The sequence below is a fragment of the Ovis canadensis genome, chromosome 24 (genome assembly GCF_042477335.2).
Source record: "Ovis canadensis isolate MfBH-ARS-UI-01 breed Bighorn chromosome 24, ARS-UI_OviCan_v2, whole genome shotgun sequence".
In the NCBI taxonomy this organism is placed as follows: Eukaryota; Metazoa; Chordata; class Mammalia; order Artiodactyla; family Bovidae; genus Ovis; species Ovis canadensis.
In genome coordinates, this window is record NC_091268.1 from 53,287,310 (window position 1) to 53,305,731 (window position 18,422).

Genomic DNA, 18,422 nt, shown 5'->3' on the forward strand with positions numbered 1-18,422 from the left:
TCTCCGCTTGCAGGAACACGGCTGGCGAAGTCCGAAGGTCCCCCGCTGGCTCCGGCGTCCTTAAATGCCGGGTCGCTAGACCGAGGAGAATCTCTTCCGGAGACCTGCCGTTTTAGGGTTGGGGGGAATCCAGGTGTCCCCGCCTGGTCGCGTCCCCCCGGCGGGGGCCAGACCGGGCGCACGCCGGGCAGCGGCGGGGGGCGCTCTCGGGCCTCCCCTCGCGCTCCGCGGCCGCTGGGGAAGGACCTCAGCGCACCCGCGCCGCCCGCCAATCAGCGCGTCGCTCCCGCGGCCGCCCCGGCGCTCCAGTGACGCGTGCGCCAGCCCGCGCCCGCGGCGCTTTGGGCGACGGCCCCTCCCGCGCCCGCCCGGCCCGTTAGCTGCGCGCCGCGCCTCTTGTGCGACGGCCCCTGGGCGGCGGCGGCGGCGGCGGCGCGTGCGGGGCGCGGCCTTGGCGCGCCCCCTGGCGGCCCGGCGGGGCGCTGCGGGCGCGGCGCTGACCCGGAGGCGGCGGCGGCGGTGCCCGGATGGAGGCACGTCATTGTCCCCCGCCGGGCGGCTGGGCTGTGTGCGGCGGCGGCGGCGGCGGCGGCCGAGGGGGATGGAGCGAGCGCCGAGCCGGGTCAGGTAAGCTCCCGCCTCCTCCCCGCCCGCCGCCGGCCGGCGTGGGGCCCGCGGATCGCCCGGCTCGCCCCGGCCGCCGCCGGCCGGGCCGCCTCTCAGCCAGCGCGGCCCGCCGAGGGGCTGGCGCGGCCCCTCGCCCGCCGTCCCCGCTCCGCAGCGGGCTGGGCCGCCCGGGACCCCGCCGCGCGGGTGGCAGCGCTGCCGCCGCCGGCCGGCCGGAGCCAGGCCCGCCGGGGAGGGGGGCGGCGGCCGCGGCGCTGCGGGAGCCGGGCTGCGCGGGGGAGGCCGGGCTGCCCCCCGGTTGCCATGGACACTGCCCTCCCGGCGCCCCCGCCCGGCCCAGCCCGCCCACTCGGGCCGTGGGCCGGGTCCGGGGCGGCCGGGCCGGCACCGGTCTGTCCCGGGTGGGCGTGTGCCGGCCGCCGGCCGCGGAGCACCCCCCACCCCGCGTGGCTGCCACCTCCCGCCCCCCTCCCCCCGCCCCGAGCGCCCCCCGGAGCCCCGGGCTCGCCTCCCTGCCCCCTCAAAGAGACAAACTTTCCCACCGGGTCGGCCCGCCGCGCCAGCGCCGGTCCGCTCCGCCCTCGCGGGGCCGGCCACCTGGCCGGGTCCCCGCCGGGCGTCCCGAGTTGCGCACGCCGGCCGCCGGGCGGAGCGGGCACCCACTCGCAGGGAGAGGAGGGGGCCGGCCCGGCGTCGCGGTCCCCTCTGCTCCCCAAAAGCGCGTGTGCCAGGGTCCTAGTCTTTTATCTCCGGGGCAGGAAGAGCCAGCTTACCTGGAGAGGGGGTGGCGGGAGAGGGCAATCAAGATGTTTGAGAAGATTTGCCAGAACCCGAAGTTTTTACGGTCTTAGGACTTTAACCTCGCTTTATGATGAATGCAATCGAGATCGTTTTTGGTGAATAGCTCTTTTATTTTCCGGGAGGCCTATAAGGAGGGCTGACTTGTTGATGGGAAAAGCACGTTGGTTGTTTAAAGTAAATAACACTCAAATAACAGGAAAACTGGTTGAGAAACTAGTTAGCACCTGTTTTTCAAAGTGAGCCCACTGTTTTAGCTTCTTCCACGTGTTAGTGGAGTCTCAAATCTTAACTTGTATATTTGGAACACCATTCTCTTTTGACTGTATTTATTCATTCAAAATGGATTGGTGATAATGAATCATCTGTCTCACTTGTTTGTGTTTAGAGCCAGTTTCACTTTCTTTTCTGTGTCATTGAATTAAGTCTACAGACTTTGGTTTGTAGAAGTTTAAAGGTAGTCGATGTGTTTACTTACAAGTAATTAAAACCCAGGTTGTGTGTTTTTAAAGCATATGTGTTTGAAAATGGAAATACAGCTAGAAGGTGGATTACATTGTTAATATATTAAAAACAGAATGTAACAGTTTCTTTTTGCATGTATTGATATTATTACCACAGAGTATGAGGAGAGCCATAATGTTTAGAGAGATGCTTATTCTTCTAAAAATGAAAAAGAAACATATTCTAGCCTCTTGTCACCACAAGGGAGAAGATATACCATAGGAGGGACAGCATTTTAAGACTTTCAAGTAAAATATTGTACTTAGAGCGAGTTACACTCAAAGGAAACACTTGTGAAGTCACCTTGTCTCATTCCTCCACACACCATCCAACCTTGATTCTTGTACCCAATTTTTTTCAAACATGCTTTTGTAATTTTTTATCTGCCATCAGAAGATGTTGAGAGAAGTTTAATCTGTTCATTGAAGTAGTTGCTTAAAAGTCCTGAGATTTATAACAGTAATGTTTAAAAGCTTTCCTGAGAGTAAAGAACACGTAACATCTGAATCCTACACAGCATAGTTTGGCTTCCAGAAAGGTTTCTCCGTAGCAGATGGAGTTCAGTTGAATGCCTGATGGTTTCAGGGGAAGAATTCATTGGCTGAATACACGTCATGAAGGAGAATGGATGGTTCTGGTTTTCCCAAGTTGTAATGCTGTTTGGTTGTCAGTGACTGAGTTGTATGTTTTACTTATTTTTTTTTTAAGAGTTGTTCCCACTGACCACCCAAAAAAAAAAAAAAGGCAACTGCAGCAAGTAAAATAGTTTTATTAGGTCATTAGTGAATGATTGTCCTGAAAGGGATGTTCACCCCAGAAAATCAAGGGTTTTGCCATTTAACATTATTGTAAATAAGGCTAGGTTAATTTGCTTCTTCCTTTTCTTCCTCCTCGACTCCTTCCTCTCTTGTTTTCTTAGTCTTGCTTCTTGTTTCGTAGTTTCTTTTGACTGTCAAATGAGGAAAGTGTAATTTTTATTTGGATAATGTGGCTCCAGCTTTCTTCCTGAGTAAGGGTCCTGTACTATATTTTACTTAGATTGACTTAACACTTCAATTCAGTTTTTCTTTTTGTTAAGATCTAATTAACATCTTCTTTTCTATTTTTACAGAAGATTCCACAATTTTTTCTTTATGGTTGTACTTTTTAGGGAGGTGATAATCTTGCTTTCATGTAAAATCACAACAAAATCAAGGCTTAAAAAAAACCCTTGTTGTGAGTAGACAGTGCATCATAACCTTTGTTAAGGTGTCATATGCATGGGTATTTATTTCACTGTTTTGAATAGTTTTTGAAACAAGTTTTAATTCTACATCAGAGTCCTTAAGGATTAAATGAGATACTTTATACAAATAGTCACCTGCAGCCTGGTGCAGAGAGCAGACACTGGTTCCATTCTCTCTTCGCAGCTCAGTCACCTGTTCAGCACGTGTGGGGAGAACTTTCCCTGTGCCAGGTGAGGGTGCACAAACAGGAACACGAGGGAGAGGAGCGTGGCAGTCTGCCCCGGAAACCAGCAAAGGGTGCCCCGCTGCTGGGGAGCTTCCAGGAGGGGTTCTCAGCCCGTCTTGGGGGAGGGGGCTGTCCAGGCAAGTGTCCCAGAGGAAATGCTGTCTAAAGGGAGCCGGGGGAGTGTTCACTGGCTGGAGGTGGAAGGGTGGGAGAGACCTGGGGGAAGACCAGCCTGTTCAGAGCCGGGGAGAGCAGGTAGGAGAGGGCAGCAGTGCCTGGGGAGGCTTCCCGGGCTGGCAGAGCGGGGGTCGGGGAGCTGTGAGAGGCGGGGCTCACCTGGAGGGTCACCTGCAGGGCAGTGGCCTGCTCGGCTGGCCGCCGCTGGGGGGCTGTGCACTGGGCCTTGGTGGAGCCCGAAGGAAGCGCAGCTGGGAGTGTGGGGCCTGGCGCCTGTGCCCAGTGGTGACTAGTTTGGGTTAGGGTGGCCCCATTTTGTAGGCGCAGTGGATTCTGTGCAGTCTCTCATAGGTCCCTACGAATATTAAGTTAGTGACTAACACGATGCCCAGCATGTAGAAAGTGCTTAATTAATGGTGGTTCTAAGATTTTAGTAGGGTTCAGAGAGAAAATTATAGTCAAGTACTTTTATAACACTTGTTTGTTTTCCAGTTTGATGTCAGAAATGCCTTAACCGGCTTCATTTTAAAAAGTCATGTATACCAAATAAATGAGCCTCTTCAGAAAATATGTTTCAAAAGTGAGACTTCCTATATTTTTTTAAAAAGTAATATAGTTCAAACAATGTCATTTTGAACTTGAAGCTTAAAGTTAGGTTTTCTTTTCAGGTAGTTGAGACTTTTCCCTGAGGAATTATATATGAATTGAAAATTGAGCCAAAGGTATTAGTGCATTTCACATTCTAGGTTTAAGCAAAAGAGAGAAAAAGACAGTTACTTCGTGAATGTAAAGAATTGAAAATTGAGGTACTTGATTGTAAATCAAAATATTAGATTTTCAGAGGGCGTGAAATAGAATGACATGATCTAATCAAATACTTCACTGAAGATTTTATGATGGAAAATTGTTGGCATGTTCCGATTAGCACAGTGGTAAATACCCCAAGAAAATTATTACAGAGCTAAAAAAGATACTGTTGCTTTTATATTGGAGTGATTTATTGGAAAATTAGCCTGCTTTTAATTATTTTCCAAGATTTAATGGTAGAATAAGTAGATTACTTTTCTTGACCTTATGAAGCAAATGTATGTTTTTTGTCTTTTACAGAGCTGAACAATGACCATAGTTGACAAAGCTGAATCTTCAGACCCATCAACCTATCAGAACCAGCCTGGCAGTTCTGAGGCTGTCTCACCTGGAGACATGGATGCAGGTTCTGCCAGCTGGGGTGCTGTGTCTTCGTTAAATGATGTTTCAAATCACACACTTTCTTTAGGACCAGTACCTGGTGCTGTAGTTTATTCAAGTTCATCTGTACCTGAAAAATCAAAACCATCACCACAAAAGGATCAAGGTATTACTTTTTAAAAGACGGAATCACTACAGGAAACTCCTGTATAAATGCTGTCCATAAGTTGGTAGTTTCAGAGAGGGGCTTATTTTGCAAGATAAATTATTGCCACCTGAGTGGCCAGCAGAGTTACGTTATTTGGTGGGCTTCATTTTCCTCTGCTTCTGCTTCATGATTAACATACCTATCATAACAGGGTAAGATTATTTTTAGTTACTATTAATTTCTTTAATTATCCTAATTTTTTGAAGGATAAACTTTATTCTGGTGAGAATGGAGATGGACAAGCGTTTCATTAACTTGTCAATTAACTACCGTGCCCTAAGTAAATGTCTGCCTCTTAAAAATTTAAAAACAGTTGACTTTTGACAAGTGAGCTCTGCCCAACTTTGTTTTCAATTTTTTGTTTGTTTTTTCCCCAGTTAAAGTCATCTGTAGTCATAAAGCTCTTTGAAAGAGAGCAGATCACGTAAATATTACATTATGTATCAAACCATATAGATGTGGTTACATGTGTTAAAACTCATCCAGATAAGTAAGATGGGGACACCTTAGCTGGCGCTCCTAATACTCGGGGATCTGAAAGCTTTGAAGTTGTGAGAAAAGATTGATTCCCACTCAGGACACTGTTCACGGAGGATGGCTCGGCCCCGGGATTGTTTGAGTCCTCTTGGTGCATGTGATGCTGTGATTTGGGCTGGGGTGTTTGGTGGGGACTTTGTCTCACAGAACAGTTTTACTGACTGTTGTCCAAAGAGGTTTAGAGACCTTTATAAGCAGGACTCTGCCACAGGGTGTCTTCTCGCAGACCCAGCCTCCTCTCGCCTTACTGGGGCCCCTCTCCCTCAGGACTGACTTGGTGTCGCCCCGCCTGGCCATTTTTGGGGCCCTTGCCACACGTTTTCAAGGCTCATGTCTCTGTTCCTAACTTGGCTCGCCCTTCTTCCCAAAGCTGAAGCCTGCCGTTTTGCGTACTTAAGTGCTCAGGATCGCTGTTGCAAGCCGAGAACCATCTAGTGTGCGTCTTAGTCGGGTGGCACTGAGAAGCTGGCAGACTTCTGAGAAACACTCTGGCTGAGGATGATTTTGGCCTCTCCTAAATAAGTTGTTTTTGCACTTCACCTGAGTTTTATTAGCATAGTTGTTAATCAGCCATTTGAGTCTTAAAAATAGATAAAAAATTGTTCGTGTATAGTATCTTTACGAGTATGTTATCCTGGTGCCTGAAATCCCGCTTCCTTACTGGTAAAGCTGGGATGACGTCACTACCAGCCTCTAGACTCGAGACTGACCCACAGCGAGTGAGGACTGAGTGAGACGGCGGGCGGCGGTGCTGGGGGCCGGACTGTCTGCGCCCACCGCAGGTGTCACCGGGCAGCGACTTGCCTGCGCTTGCTGTTGTGGGGGTGTTTATTTCAGTAGATATAGAAGAGGATAACTATAATGAACTCTCAGGCACCCGTCGTCAGCTTTGTTTATAGACTCCTGGCCACTCATACCTCCACCCATTTAACTCCTCTCCTCACTTCCCAACCGTTTAAAGCAAATCTAAGAATTTCTACTTCATCTATAAATCTTTTAATGTGTTTATCTAAATCATTCTTTTCTGAAAATTAGAATGTTTTTCTATGAAAAGTCCCGTCAATATTCAGATGTCTCCAGGTGTCATAGAATGGTTTTTAACAGTTGGTCATTGAAACCAACTTCCAGACAAGGTCTCCCCTTTGCATTTGGTGAATGTCTGCTTTAAGTTTTTAAAAATCTGTTAAATACTGTCCCCCCTCCCACACACACTCTTGTCCTTGAAATTTATTTATCAGAAAAACCAAATCATTTAGAATTTCCCGCATTCTAGGCTTTCTTTTAAAATGTCCCTTTCTCCACTGCGTTTCTGGTTAGCTGGTCATAAGAATCTTGGTCAGATTCAGGTCTGATGTGTTGTTATTTATTTAGCTTCAGAAGTGTACAAAGCTTTCGTTTTAAATGTTTATTTTTCTAGCCCTAGGTGATGGCATTGCTCCTCCACAAAAAGTTCTCTTCCCATCTGAGAAGATTTGTCTTAAATGGCAGCAGACTCATAGAGTAGGAGCTGGGCTCCAGAATTTGGGCAATACCTGTTTTGCAAACGCAGCACTGCAGTGTTTAACTTACACACCACCTCTCGCCAACTACATGCTGTCGCATGAGCACTCCAAGACATGTAAGTGTCCTGTGTTATGTTGTGTGTGTGCTGGTGTTTCGGTATGCTAACCTACTTTCATTTTTCTCTCTGAAAAAATTAAGTCAAGAATTTGGTCATCACTAAGTTGGTGTCTTTTAGAAACCACGGAGGAAGACTCAAAGGTTTACATGCAGGTTGCGTGAAAAACATTTTGCGTGTAATTTAATCTGTGGAATTATTTTAAAAGAAACGTGTTTTTTTTTCAGCATTTGGTGTTTCTGAATACACTGCTGACTTTCTACACTTGCTAAAAATCGTGCCATAAATATCTACTGCCAACAGCTTGGGACAAACAGGGTTGAGTCCTGCCTCTCCTGGCGTCCATCCTGTGTTGAAGGCTTGATTCATTTACAGGCTTTAGGCGTAAGAGGAGCCTCTGGTCCCAGCTCCTAACCCCTGGAAATTTGTACAGGACTTTCCCTTTGGTGTGTCAGAGCTCAGTTTCCAACCTAGAGGGCAGGAAATTCGTTAAAACATGTTATGTCTTTAAAAACATGTTATGTCTTTCAAAGAGCATGTTTTACTTTGACTAGGGGAAAGTCAACTCAGTGGTCAACTAGTGAAATTCAGAATTTAGAATGTATCCATTTTTTGTTGAGGTTTTGAACTTCTACATAAAGTATTATAAATGCACTTCACCTTTTATAAATGAAAACTCCCTGTTCTTTGATCTATGATAATGTTCAGGTGCTAGGCCTTCATTATTGAGGTGAAAAAAAAAGCCCTTGATTTCTTTCTGAATAGTTCTTTACTTTTTTGTGTGTGGCTTGTGGGATCTTAGTTCTCCCACCAGGGACTGAATCCCGGGCTCTCGGGAGTAAAAGTGCTGAGTCCTAACCACTGGACCACCAGGAAATTCCCGAATAGTCCTTTACTTGATGGAGAATTTAGACACATTCTTTTAAAACTTTTTTCCCCCCAAAGAGCAAAATAATGGCTGTGTAAAGAATTTGGAAAGTACAGAAAATTTTAAAGTAACCAAAGGAAAATCACTGAGACTGTCAACCACCAGGAGATGTTTGCTCTGCCATGGGGTTCAGATTACAGAATGAGGAGCTCTTTGCCCTCATTTTTTCCTTTTCCAAGTCCATAGTTGATCATCATGTTAATATGTAATAATTGACATAACACGGACAGCTTTCTGATCATTTTTGCACTTAATAAAATGGGGGTGTGAATGAGAGTCCAGCCCTGGCACCTGGACGTCGAGAGAGAGGGATGGAGAAAAAGATGCAGCTGCCTGGGGTCTCAGAGTCAGGTGCTCGTCTTTTACAGGCCATCACTAGTTTTCCCTCGTTATCAATGAACAAGAAACCGCACATCCGTAAAATACGCAGTTCGATGCGTCTTGACGTTTGTGCGCACCCATGAAACGACTACCACAATAATGAACTCTTTCATCGCCCCGGAAAGTCTCAGTGTGTCTTTGAAATCAGTCCTTCCAGCCCTTCCTGCCTCTCATTCCTTCCAGGCCGTGCAGCCACTGATGGGCTTTCTGTTTTACTGCAGATGAGCTTGTATTTCCTAGAATGTCATCTATGGGGGATTACACAGTATTCATGTTTATATTGCCTGGCTTTTTTCACTCAGCACAGTTATTTCAGTATCAGTCTGTGTTGCTGCCTGTATTAGTGGTCACTTTTTATTGCTGTGTAGTATTCCACTGTATGGATCCATGTACCACAGTTTGTTTCTCCATTCACTTGTTGACGGACCTTTGGGTTATTTCCCTTTCGGGGGTCATCATAAGTGAAGCTGCTGTGAGGTTTCTATAAGGACGTGTGTCCACTTCTTGTGGGTAAGCATCTAGAAAAGGAATGGTCTGGTCCCATAATATGGGTGCACTGCACTTTAAGACACTTCCAGACTGGGAAGAGGATTATGAGATTTCACATTCCCACTAGCAGTGAACAAAAGTTTCATTTGCTCCACATCCTCCCTGATCCTCTCTGATTTTAGCAGCTCTTCACAGGTGTGTAGTGTGATAGTATCTTTCCGTGGCTTGAGTTTGCATTTCTGTTAGTGAATAATGGTGTTGAACATCCCTCCATATGGTTCTTTCAGCAGCTGTGTGTTTGCTTTGCCCAAGGGCTTGCTCCTATCTTTGGCCTGATTTAAAATTGGATAATTCTCTTCTTGTTGAATTTTGAGAGTTCTTTATATATGCTGGATAGAAGTCCTTTATCCAGTACATGATTTGCAAATGTGATTTCTCAAAGTGGAGAAAATAGCCTCTTCACACTGTCTTTCAAATAACATGTTTTATTTACTTCAGTATTTTTCTTTTCTGTTCGCTCGTATATAAGAAATCTTTGCCTAACCAAAGGTTGCAAAAATTTCCTCTGTTGCTTTTTTTAAGCAGTCTTATACTTTTAGTTTTTATGTTTAGGTCAGTGATCCATTTTGAGTTAATTTTTGTCTGTGGTGTAGAGTTCATGTTTTTCGATATGAATATCCGATTGTTCCAACGCTGTTTGTTCAAAAGATAGCCCTTTCTCCACTGAATTATTTTTGTACCTTTGTCAAAAATCGATTGATTGTATCCATATGGATCTGTTTCTGATCTGTTTTGTTACACTGATCCACTGTCTGTCTTGACTCCATAACACAGTGTCTTTTAAACACATTCTTTCTTTTATTTATTATTTGCATTTTGGACTGCGCTGGGTCTTCATTGCTGCACCGGCTTTCTCTCTTTGCAGCGAGCAGGGCCTGCTCTTTCTTGGGGTGCTAGTGCTTCTCATGAGGTGGCTTCTCATTGCAGAACACAGCTGTAGGGCCCTCTGGCTTAGTTGCCCCACAGCCTGATAACAGCAGTGTCTGGTTACTGTGTATTTAAAAGTTTTGAAACTAGGTAGCTTTTTCAACTTTGCTCTCTTTTTTTCAAAGCTGTTTTGGCTATTCTTGGTCTTTTGCATTTCCAAATTAACTTTGAAATCCGTTTGTCAATTTCTACAAAAAAAGCCTCCTGAGAGTTTGGCTAGGATCGTGTGGACTCTGTAAATCAGTCTGAGATGTACAGCGGCTAAACTGTGTTGTCTTCTGACCCACAAGCACGGTGTGCGTCTCTGTTTGTTCAGGTTCGCTTTGGTTTTTCTTAGCACTGCTGCATAGCTTTCAGTATACAAGTATAATGTGCACATCCTACAGTCGGATTTATTGCTAGGTATTTCATATTTTTGAAAGCTATTATAAATGGTAATATATATTTTGACCTTCCAGTTTTGATTGTTTATTGCTAGAACGTAGAAATGCAGTTGACTCTTGTTTATTGATCTCGTATCCTACAAGTTTTCGAGCTCCTTGATTCTAGTATTTTCTTTTTTTTTTTAGATACAGTTACCTGATTGGTTACCCATGTGATTGCTTAGAGGCATGTCATTCAGTTGCCAGATGTTTGGGGATTTTTCAGAAATTGTCCTGCTACTGATTACTAATTTAATTCCATCATGGTCAGAGAAGATATTTTTATTGTTTGAATCCTTTGTAACTTGAGACTTGCTTTATACACTAGAATGTGGTTTAGTTTGTTAAATATTCCACGTGTGCTTAATATGGATGTGTATTCTGCATTGGTTGGCGTTTCTGTAAATGCTGATTATGTTTAGTTAGTTGATAACGTTGTTAAGATAGTCTTTTATGTCTTCCCTGCTTTTCTGTCTACTTGTTCTATCAAATTTTGAGAGAGATACATTGAAATAAAATACATGGAATAAAATTCTTATAAATAGCCTATAGTTCTTACTTTTTAATCCAGTCTTACGGTCTCTATCTTTTATTTTATTTTTTTTCCATCTTTTATTTTAGAGTGTAAATCATTTATATTTAATGAGAGTATTGATATGATTGGGTTTTTTGTTTACCATCTTGCTATTTGTCTTATGTTTGTCCTGTATCCTTTGCTCCCTTTCTCCTCGGTTTCTGCCTTCTTTGGAATGAGTGATTATATGATATTTCCTCTACTTTACTGGCATATCTTCTCAACTTTGTTTTCTCCTTTTAGTGGTTGCTCTAGGGTTTAACACGTATCTTTAGCTTATCGCAGCCTTCTTTACAATACTGTTCCATTTTTTATGTTTCGGAAGGACTGTGTGACAGCACACCTTGACGGCCTCTCCCTAGGAGGCGTTGGTGCTACTGTTGCCATACATTTTATTTTTACTTATCTTGTTACCACATAGTATGTTGTGTTATTTTGCTTTAAATAAAAGTTGAAAGTTTTAAGAGGTTTGTTAAGGTTTCTTTACCAATCTTTTGTATTTTCTTACTCTTCTCATTTCCGCTGCTTTTAATTCCTCTGTGTAGATCCAGGTACCAGCTGAAATTTTCTTATACCTGGAGGAATTCTCTTAACTGTTTTTGCTGATTTTTGTTTTGTTTTTTTATTCCTGGTCCGAAATGTCTTTGTTTTGCCTTGTTTGAAGTTAAGCTTTTTATTTTAAGGTAAGTTTAGATTTCCATGCAGTTGTAAGAAATCGCACAGAGACTTCCCACATACCCTTTCCCAGTTACCCTGAGTGGTGACGTTGCACTTCAGTCTGCAGCCAGGATATTGATACTGATCCAGTCAAGGTATGGAACATTTCCATTCCCAAGGAAATGTTTCCCTTTCATAACCAAGCCCATTTCCCTCAAGCCCCTACATCCTCCTTAATTCCTGGTAACCACTGGTTCTCAGTTATGTTATTTTGTTGTTTCAAGAATGTTGCATCTATTGAATTATATAATAGGGAATTGGCTTCTTCACTTAAGCCTAAGTCTTTGGATATTTCTTCACTTTGTTGTGTATATCAATAATTTGTTCCTTTTTGTTGCTGAGTCGTATTCCATGGTATGGATGAACCACAGTTTGTTTAACCATTCATCCATTAAAGGATGTCTGGGTTGTTTCTAGTTTTGGATATTATGAATAGAGCTGCTGTAAACATTACTGTGTAGAGCATATGCGTGATCACAAGTCTATTTCTCTGGAATAAGTGCCCAGACTGCCGTTGCTGGCTCACGAGGCAGTTGCATATTTGGTTTTAAAAGAAATTGCCTAATAGTTTCTTAGACGGCTGACCATTTTGCATTTCCGCCATCAATGTATGAAGAGTTCCAATTGCTCTTCATTGTTGCCAACATTTGATGTTGTCACTATTTTTCATTTAGCCATACTTTAATTATGCATACAATGATATCTCATTGTGGTTTTAATTTGGATTTCCCTAATGCCTAAAGGTCCTGAACTTCTCTCCGTGTGTGTTTATCATCTGTATATCCTCTTTGGTAAAATGTCTCTTTGTGTCTTTTGTTCGTTTTCAGTTGTGTTCTTTTGTTTTTATATTGTTGTTTTCTTCTTTATGTATTCTAGATAGTAGGTCTTTTGGGTATGTATTTCCAACATTTCCTGCCAGTTTGAAGCTTGTCTTTTTATCCCCTTACCCTTAGCAGGATCTTTCACAGAACATAAGTTTTAAATTTTGGTGAAGGTGAGTTTTTCCTTTTATGGATTGTTTTTGCTGTTGAGTATAAGATCTCTTTGCATAGCCCTTGACCCTAAAGATTTTCTCCTGTTGTTGTTGTTGTTGTTGTTTTTTTCTGAGAAGTTTTCTGTTTCACGTTCAGATATATGGTCCTTTTTATGTCAGCTTGGTTTTTTGTCTGCATGTTTGTGGATGTTCATTTGCTCTTGCTCCGTTTGTTGGAAAGGCTGGCTTCTTCACTGAATAGCTTTCACACTTCTGTAAACTCCCTTGGGCGGGGCTCTGTCTCTGGCCCCTGTTCCGTGAAGGTGCGTATCTGGCCCTCAGCATGGTCTTTTGTTATTGTCACTGTGCAGTGAATCTCGATATCAGATAGGGTGATTCCGTCCACTTACTCTTTTTCAAAACTGTTTTTCTCTATTCCAGTTCCCTTGTTTATCTATATGAATTATACAGTAATCTTGTCTGTATTTACAGAAAAACTTCCTGGGATTTTGATAGAACTTTGTTAAGCCTGTATCTCAGTTTGGGGAGAATTGGCACCTTACTGTACTGACATATCCAGTCTGTGGATGTGGTGTGTCTCTTCATTTACTTAGGTCTCTGTTTTGCTTCGTCAGTGTTGCATAGTTAGCAGCATGTTTTGTTTTGTTAGTTATACATCTAATTCTTTTAATTTTTGAGGAATCAGAGGCATCACTATAATTTTGGTGTTCATCTATTTATTGCTGGTGTATACAAATACATTTCATTCTTGTAAATTTTTGAATGTTGACCTTGCTGATTTCACTCAACAGTTCTACGCTTTTTTTTTTTTTGGTGGAGTCCTTGTATTTTTCTATCTAGAGAGTCATGCCATATGTAAATAGGGGCATTTTTACTTACTTTTTACTGATCTGTATCCTTTTGTCCCTTTTCTTGCCTTATTTCACTGGCTAGAACTTCTGAGGTGACATCCTCGCCTCATTTCTGATCTTAGGGGAAGAGCATTCAGTTTGATATTAGCTGTAGGTTTCTGGTGTATCCTGTTTATCAAGTCAGGGAAGTTCTTCTCTGTTTCTTCTTTTCCTCCTGTTTTAGCAGTTCCTGCTTTTTATCATGAAATAGTGTTGATTTTTGTCAATAGCTTTTTCTATATCAAATTGATATGATCATGTGAATTTCTTCTTTAGCTTATCATGGTGGAATATTCTGGTAGATTTTCCAATATTGAGTCAGCTTTGTATCCCAGGAATAAACTACATTTGGTCATGATGTTTAATTTTTTTTATTTTTATTTTTTTTAGTTCTACCAGTTTATTGCTACCAACCCATCACCCTCCACCCTCCTGCACACATGCTCAGTCATGTAACCCCATGGACTGCAGCCCGCCAGGCTCCTCTGTCCATGGATTTTCCAGGCAAGAATACTGGAGTGGGTTGCCATTTCCTTCTCCTATTTTTGTATTTTGCTGAATTTTTATTAAGGGTTGTTACATCTGTTCATGAGATGTATCAGTCTGTAATCTTCTGTTTTTATACGTCCTTTGTTTGGTTTTGGTATTAGAATAATATTAGCTTTATATGATGGGCTTGATAAAGGACAGAAATGGTATGGACCTAACAGAAGCAGAACATATTAAGAAGAGGTAGCAAGAATACACAGAAAAACTGTACAAAAAGATCTTCACGACCCAGATAATCACGATGGTGTGATCACTTACCTAGAGCCAGATATCCTGGGATGTGAACTCAAGTGGGCCTTAGAAAGCATCACTACGAACAAAGCTAGTGGAGGTGATGGAATTCCAGTTGAGCTATTTCAAATCCTGAAAGATGATGCTGTGAAAGTGCTGCACTCAATATGCCAACAAATTTGGAAAACTCAGCAGTGGCCACAGGACTGGAAAAGGTTAGTTTTCATTCCAATCCCAAAGAAAGGCAATGCCAAAGAATGCTCAAACTACTGCACAATTGCACTCATCTCACATGCTAATAAAGTAATGCTCAAAATTCTCCAAGCCAGGCTTCAGCAATATGTGAACCGTGAACTTCCAGGTGTTCAAGCTGGTTTTAGGAAAGGCAGAGGAACCAGAGATCAAATTGCCAACATCCGCTGGATCATGGAAAAAGCAAGAGAGTTCCAGAAAACCATCTATTTCTGCTTTATTGACTATGGCAAAGCCTTTGACTGTGTGGATCACAATAAACTGTGGAAAATTCTTCAAAGGATGGGAATACCAGACCACCTGACCTGCCTCTTGAGAAACCTATATGCAGGTCAGGAAGCAACAATTAGAACTGGTCATGGAACAACAGACTGGTTCCAAATAGGAAAAGGAGTATGTCAAGGCTGTATATTGTCACCCTGCTTATTTAACTTCTATGCAGAGTACATCATGAGAAACGCTGGGCTGGAAGAAGCACAAGCTGGAATCAAGATTGCCGGGAGAAATATCAATAACCTCAGATATGCAGATGACACCACCCTTATGGCAGAAAGTGAAGAGGAACTCAAAAGCCTCTTGATGAAAGTGAAAGTGGAGAGTGAAGAAGCTGGCTTAAAGCTCAACATTCAGAAAACGAAGATTGTGGTATCTGGTCCCATCACTTCATGGGAAATAGATGAGGAAACAGTGGAAACAGTGTCAGACTTTATTTTTTGGGGCTCCAAAATCACTGCAGATGGTGACTGCAGCCATGAAATTAAAAGACGCTTACTCCTTGGAAGAAAAGTTATGACCAACCTAGATAGTATATTCAAAAGCAGAGATATTACTTCGCCAACAAAGGTCTGTCTAGTCAAGGCTATGGTTTTTCCAGTGATCATGTATGGATGTGAGAGTTGGACTGTGAAGAAAGCTGAGCCCCGAAGAATGGATGCTTTTGAACTGTGGTGTTGAAGAAGACTCTTGAAAGTCCCTTGGACTGCAAGGAGATCTAGCCAGTCCATCCTAAAGGAGACCAGTCCTGGGTGTTCATTGGAAGGACTGATGCTGAGGCTGAAACTCCAATACTTTGGCCACCTCATGCGAAGAGTTGACTCAATGGAAGAGACTCTGATGCTGGGAGGAATTGGGGGCAGGAGGAGAAGGGGACGACAGAGGGTGAGATGGCTGGATGGCATCACCAACTCGATGCACATGAGTTTGGGTGAACTCCGGGAGTTGGTGATGGACAGGGAGGCCTGGTGTGCTGTAATTTATGGGGTCACAAAGAGTTGGACACGACTGAGCAACTGAACTGAACTGAGCTTTATAAAATGTGTTTGGGATATGTTAACTCCTATTTTTTGGAAGAGATTGTATAGAATATTGATGTAAATTTTTATATAAACATTTAGTGTAGAATCCATCAGTGAAAATAACTTTGGCCTTGAGATTTCTTTTTTGAGGGAGTTTTAAAGTTGCAGATTTAATTTCCTTAGTAAGTATAGGGCTATTCAGATTATTTTATTTTCGATGGGTTATGATAATTCCACTTTTTTGAGGAGTTAGTCCCTTTCTCCTAAGTTGTCAGATTTACATGAGTCAAGTTAATCACAGAATACGTTTCTATGTATTCTCTTGTGTTTCTTTTGATGTCTGCAGGGTCTGTGCTGATTTACTTGCTTTTGTTTCTGATATTGTTACAAGTGTGAATTTCCCTTTGGACACTGCTTTAGCTGTGTCTCCAAACTTTTGATACGTTGTCTTTTCAGTTTTTATTTTAAGGCTTTGAACCAGGGGTTGTTCAGAAGTGTTACTCAGTTTCCAGGTATTTATAGACTTTCTTGTGTTCTCTCTCTGTCTCTCACTGATTTTTAGCATTTTCCATTCTGTACTTTTTATGATTTCTGTTGTCTTATTTTTTGAGGTTTGTTTGTGGCCCAGGATATAGTCTATCTTGGTGTATGTTCTGTGAGCCCTTGAAACACACGTGTTGGGTGGGGTATTCTATAAATGTTGATGGAATCTCGTTGGCTCTTGGTGTTGTCGAGTTCTCCTTGCTGGTTTTCTGGTTAATTGTTCAGTTGTTGACAGAAGGATGTTGAGGTTTCCAGCTCTAGGATTTCTGTATATCCATTTTCAGTCCTGTCAGAGTTTGATTCATGTACTCTTCAGCTTTGTTGTTTGGTACAAACACGTTTAGGATTGCTTTTTCTTTCTGAAGGACTGATCCTTCATCTAATGTCCTTTTCTCTGACAGCTTTCTTTGCTCTGAAGTCTGTTCTGTCTGCCGTTAACATAGCCATTCCTGCTTTCTTTGGGTTAGTGTTTACATGTATTTTTCCATCTTTTTCTTTGAGCCTGTTTGTCTCATTACATTTGAAGTGAGTTTCTTACAGGCAAAATAGTTGAATCATGTTTTTAAATCTGCTTTGTTAGTTTAGATCTTTTAATTAGTATATTTATTAATATTTAAGGTAGTCATTTATACATTAGGACTCAAGTTTACCATTTTGTATTTTGTTTTCTGTTCAGTTATTCGTTTGTCCTATCTCTCTGCCTACCTGTGGGTTACTTAAGTATTTTAAACTTTTGTTTACAGTTTGTTTTTGTGTTTATGTTTTTGAGTAGCTCTCTTTATATAGTCTTTTTAGAGGTTCCTCTGGGCTTACATTATTTATAGCTTTCAACAGTTTACTAATGTTGTCATTTTACCAATTCAAGGGAAATGTAGAAACTTCACTTTTTGTCTCCTTTATTCTTCCCTAGTTACCATGTAATTAAATATTTCCTTTACGTACGTTTAGAACCACATTTAGAGACAGTGTTATAATCCTTATTTCAATTGTCACATAATTTAGAAAACCCAAGAGAAGGAAAATGTATTTATCTACAGGCGAGAAGGCGATGGCGCCCACTCCAGTGCTCTTGCCTGGAAAATCCCATGGACGGAGGAGCCTGGTAGGCGGCAGTCCATGGGGTCGTGAATAGTCGGACACGACTGAGCGACTTCACTTTCACTGTTCACTTTCATGCACTGGAGAAGGAAATGGCACCCCACTCCAGTGTTCTTGCCTGGAGAATCCCAGGGACGGGGGAGCCTGGTGGGCTGCCGTCTGTGGGGTCGCACAGAGTGCGACTGAAGCGACTTAGCAGCAGCAGCAGCAGCATATTTTTGATCACTATGTTTTTTTCTTCCTTCTTGATGTTCCAGGGTTGCTTTAAAAAAAACAACCAAAAACCCAAATCGCTTCCTTTTCGTTTAGAGCTTCTGACCTAGGGAAGGCGCTCCTGAAGTTGTTCTTTCAGGTGAGTCTGCGGGTGACAGATTCTCCGCGTTCTGCTTCACTTGGAAGCGTCTCGATTTCATCGTCTTCCTGGAGGACCTTTCCCCTGGCCATAGGATTCTGGGCTTACAGTCCCTTTCTTTAAGGACTTGAACATTTGTGTGCGACTTCCTCTGTCCTCCATGGTTTTGGGTGTGAAATCCGTTTCTAGTCAAGTTTTCTCTTACAGGTGAGGTGGTGTTTTTCTGCCACTACTTCCAAGGTGTTTTTCCGTGTCTTTAGTTTTCACAAGTTGGATGTGACGTGTCTTGGTGTCTATTGCTCTGCTCTTTTTCCTGTGTGGTCTCTGCAGCGCGTCTTGAATTACATCTTTTGCCAAACCTGGGGCAGTTGCCGCCTCCGTCTCTTCCACTCTGCACCCAGTCTCCCCTCTGCCCTGCTTCTGGGGCTCTGGTAGTGCGTGTGCTGGACCTTCTGTGAGAGTCCCACGGGGCCCTGGCTCGGCCTCCTGTCTCTCCCAGTCCGCTTTTCTCTTGCTCAGAGTACGTGAGTTCTGCTGTTCTGCGCACGGGTTTCCTGGCGCTTTCCTCGGTCAGTTCCATTCTTCTGCTTAGCTCGTCCACAGAGCTTCTT

At 43.2% G+C, this 18,422-nt stretch overlaps 1 protein-coding gene across 2 annotated transcripts in view; it reads left to right on the top strand.

Moving 5' to 3' along the window:
* Positions 1–310: 310 nt before the first annotated feature.
* The window catches only part of USP42 (ubiquitin specific peptidase 42), a 42,147-nt gene continuing 24,035 nt past the window's right edge, over positions 311–18,422 (top strand). For both annotated transcript variants that reach the window (XR_011252569.1, XM_069569583.1), the window contains exons 1-3: positions 311–627; positions 4,666–4,912; positions 6,909–7,109. Coding sequence is in view for 1 of the 2 variants with exons in the window: in XM_069569583.1 (XP_069425684.1) it covers positions 4,675–4,912; positions 6,909–7,109 (439 nt within the window). In the remaining variant the exon portion in view is untranslated. The remainder of the gene's footprint in view (positions 628–4,665; positions 4,913–6,908; positions 7,110–18,422) is intronic.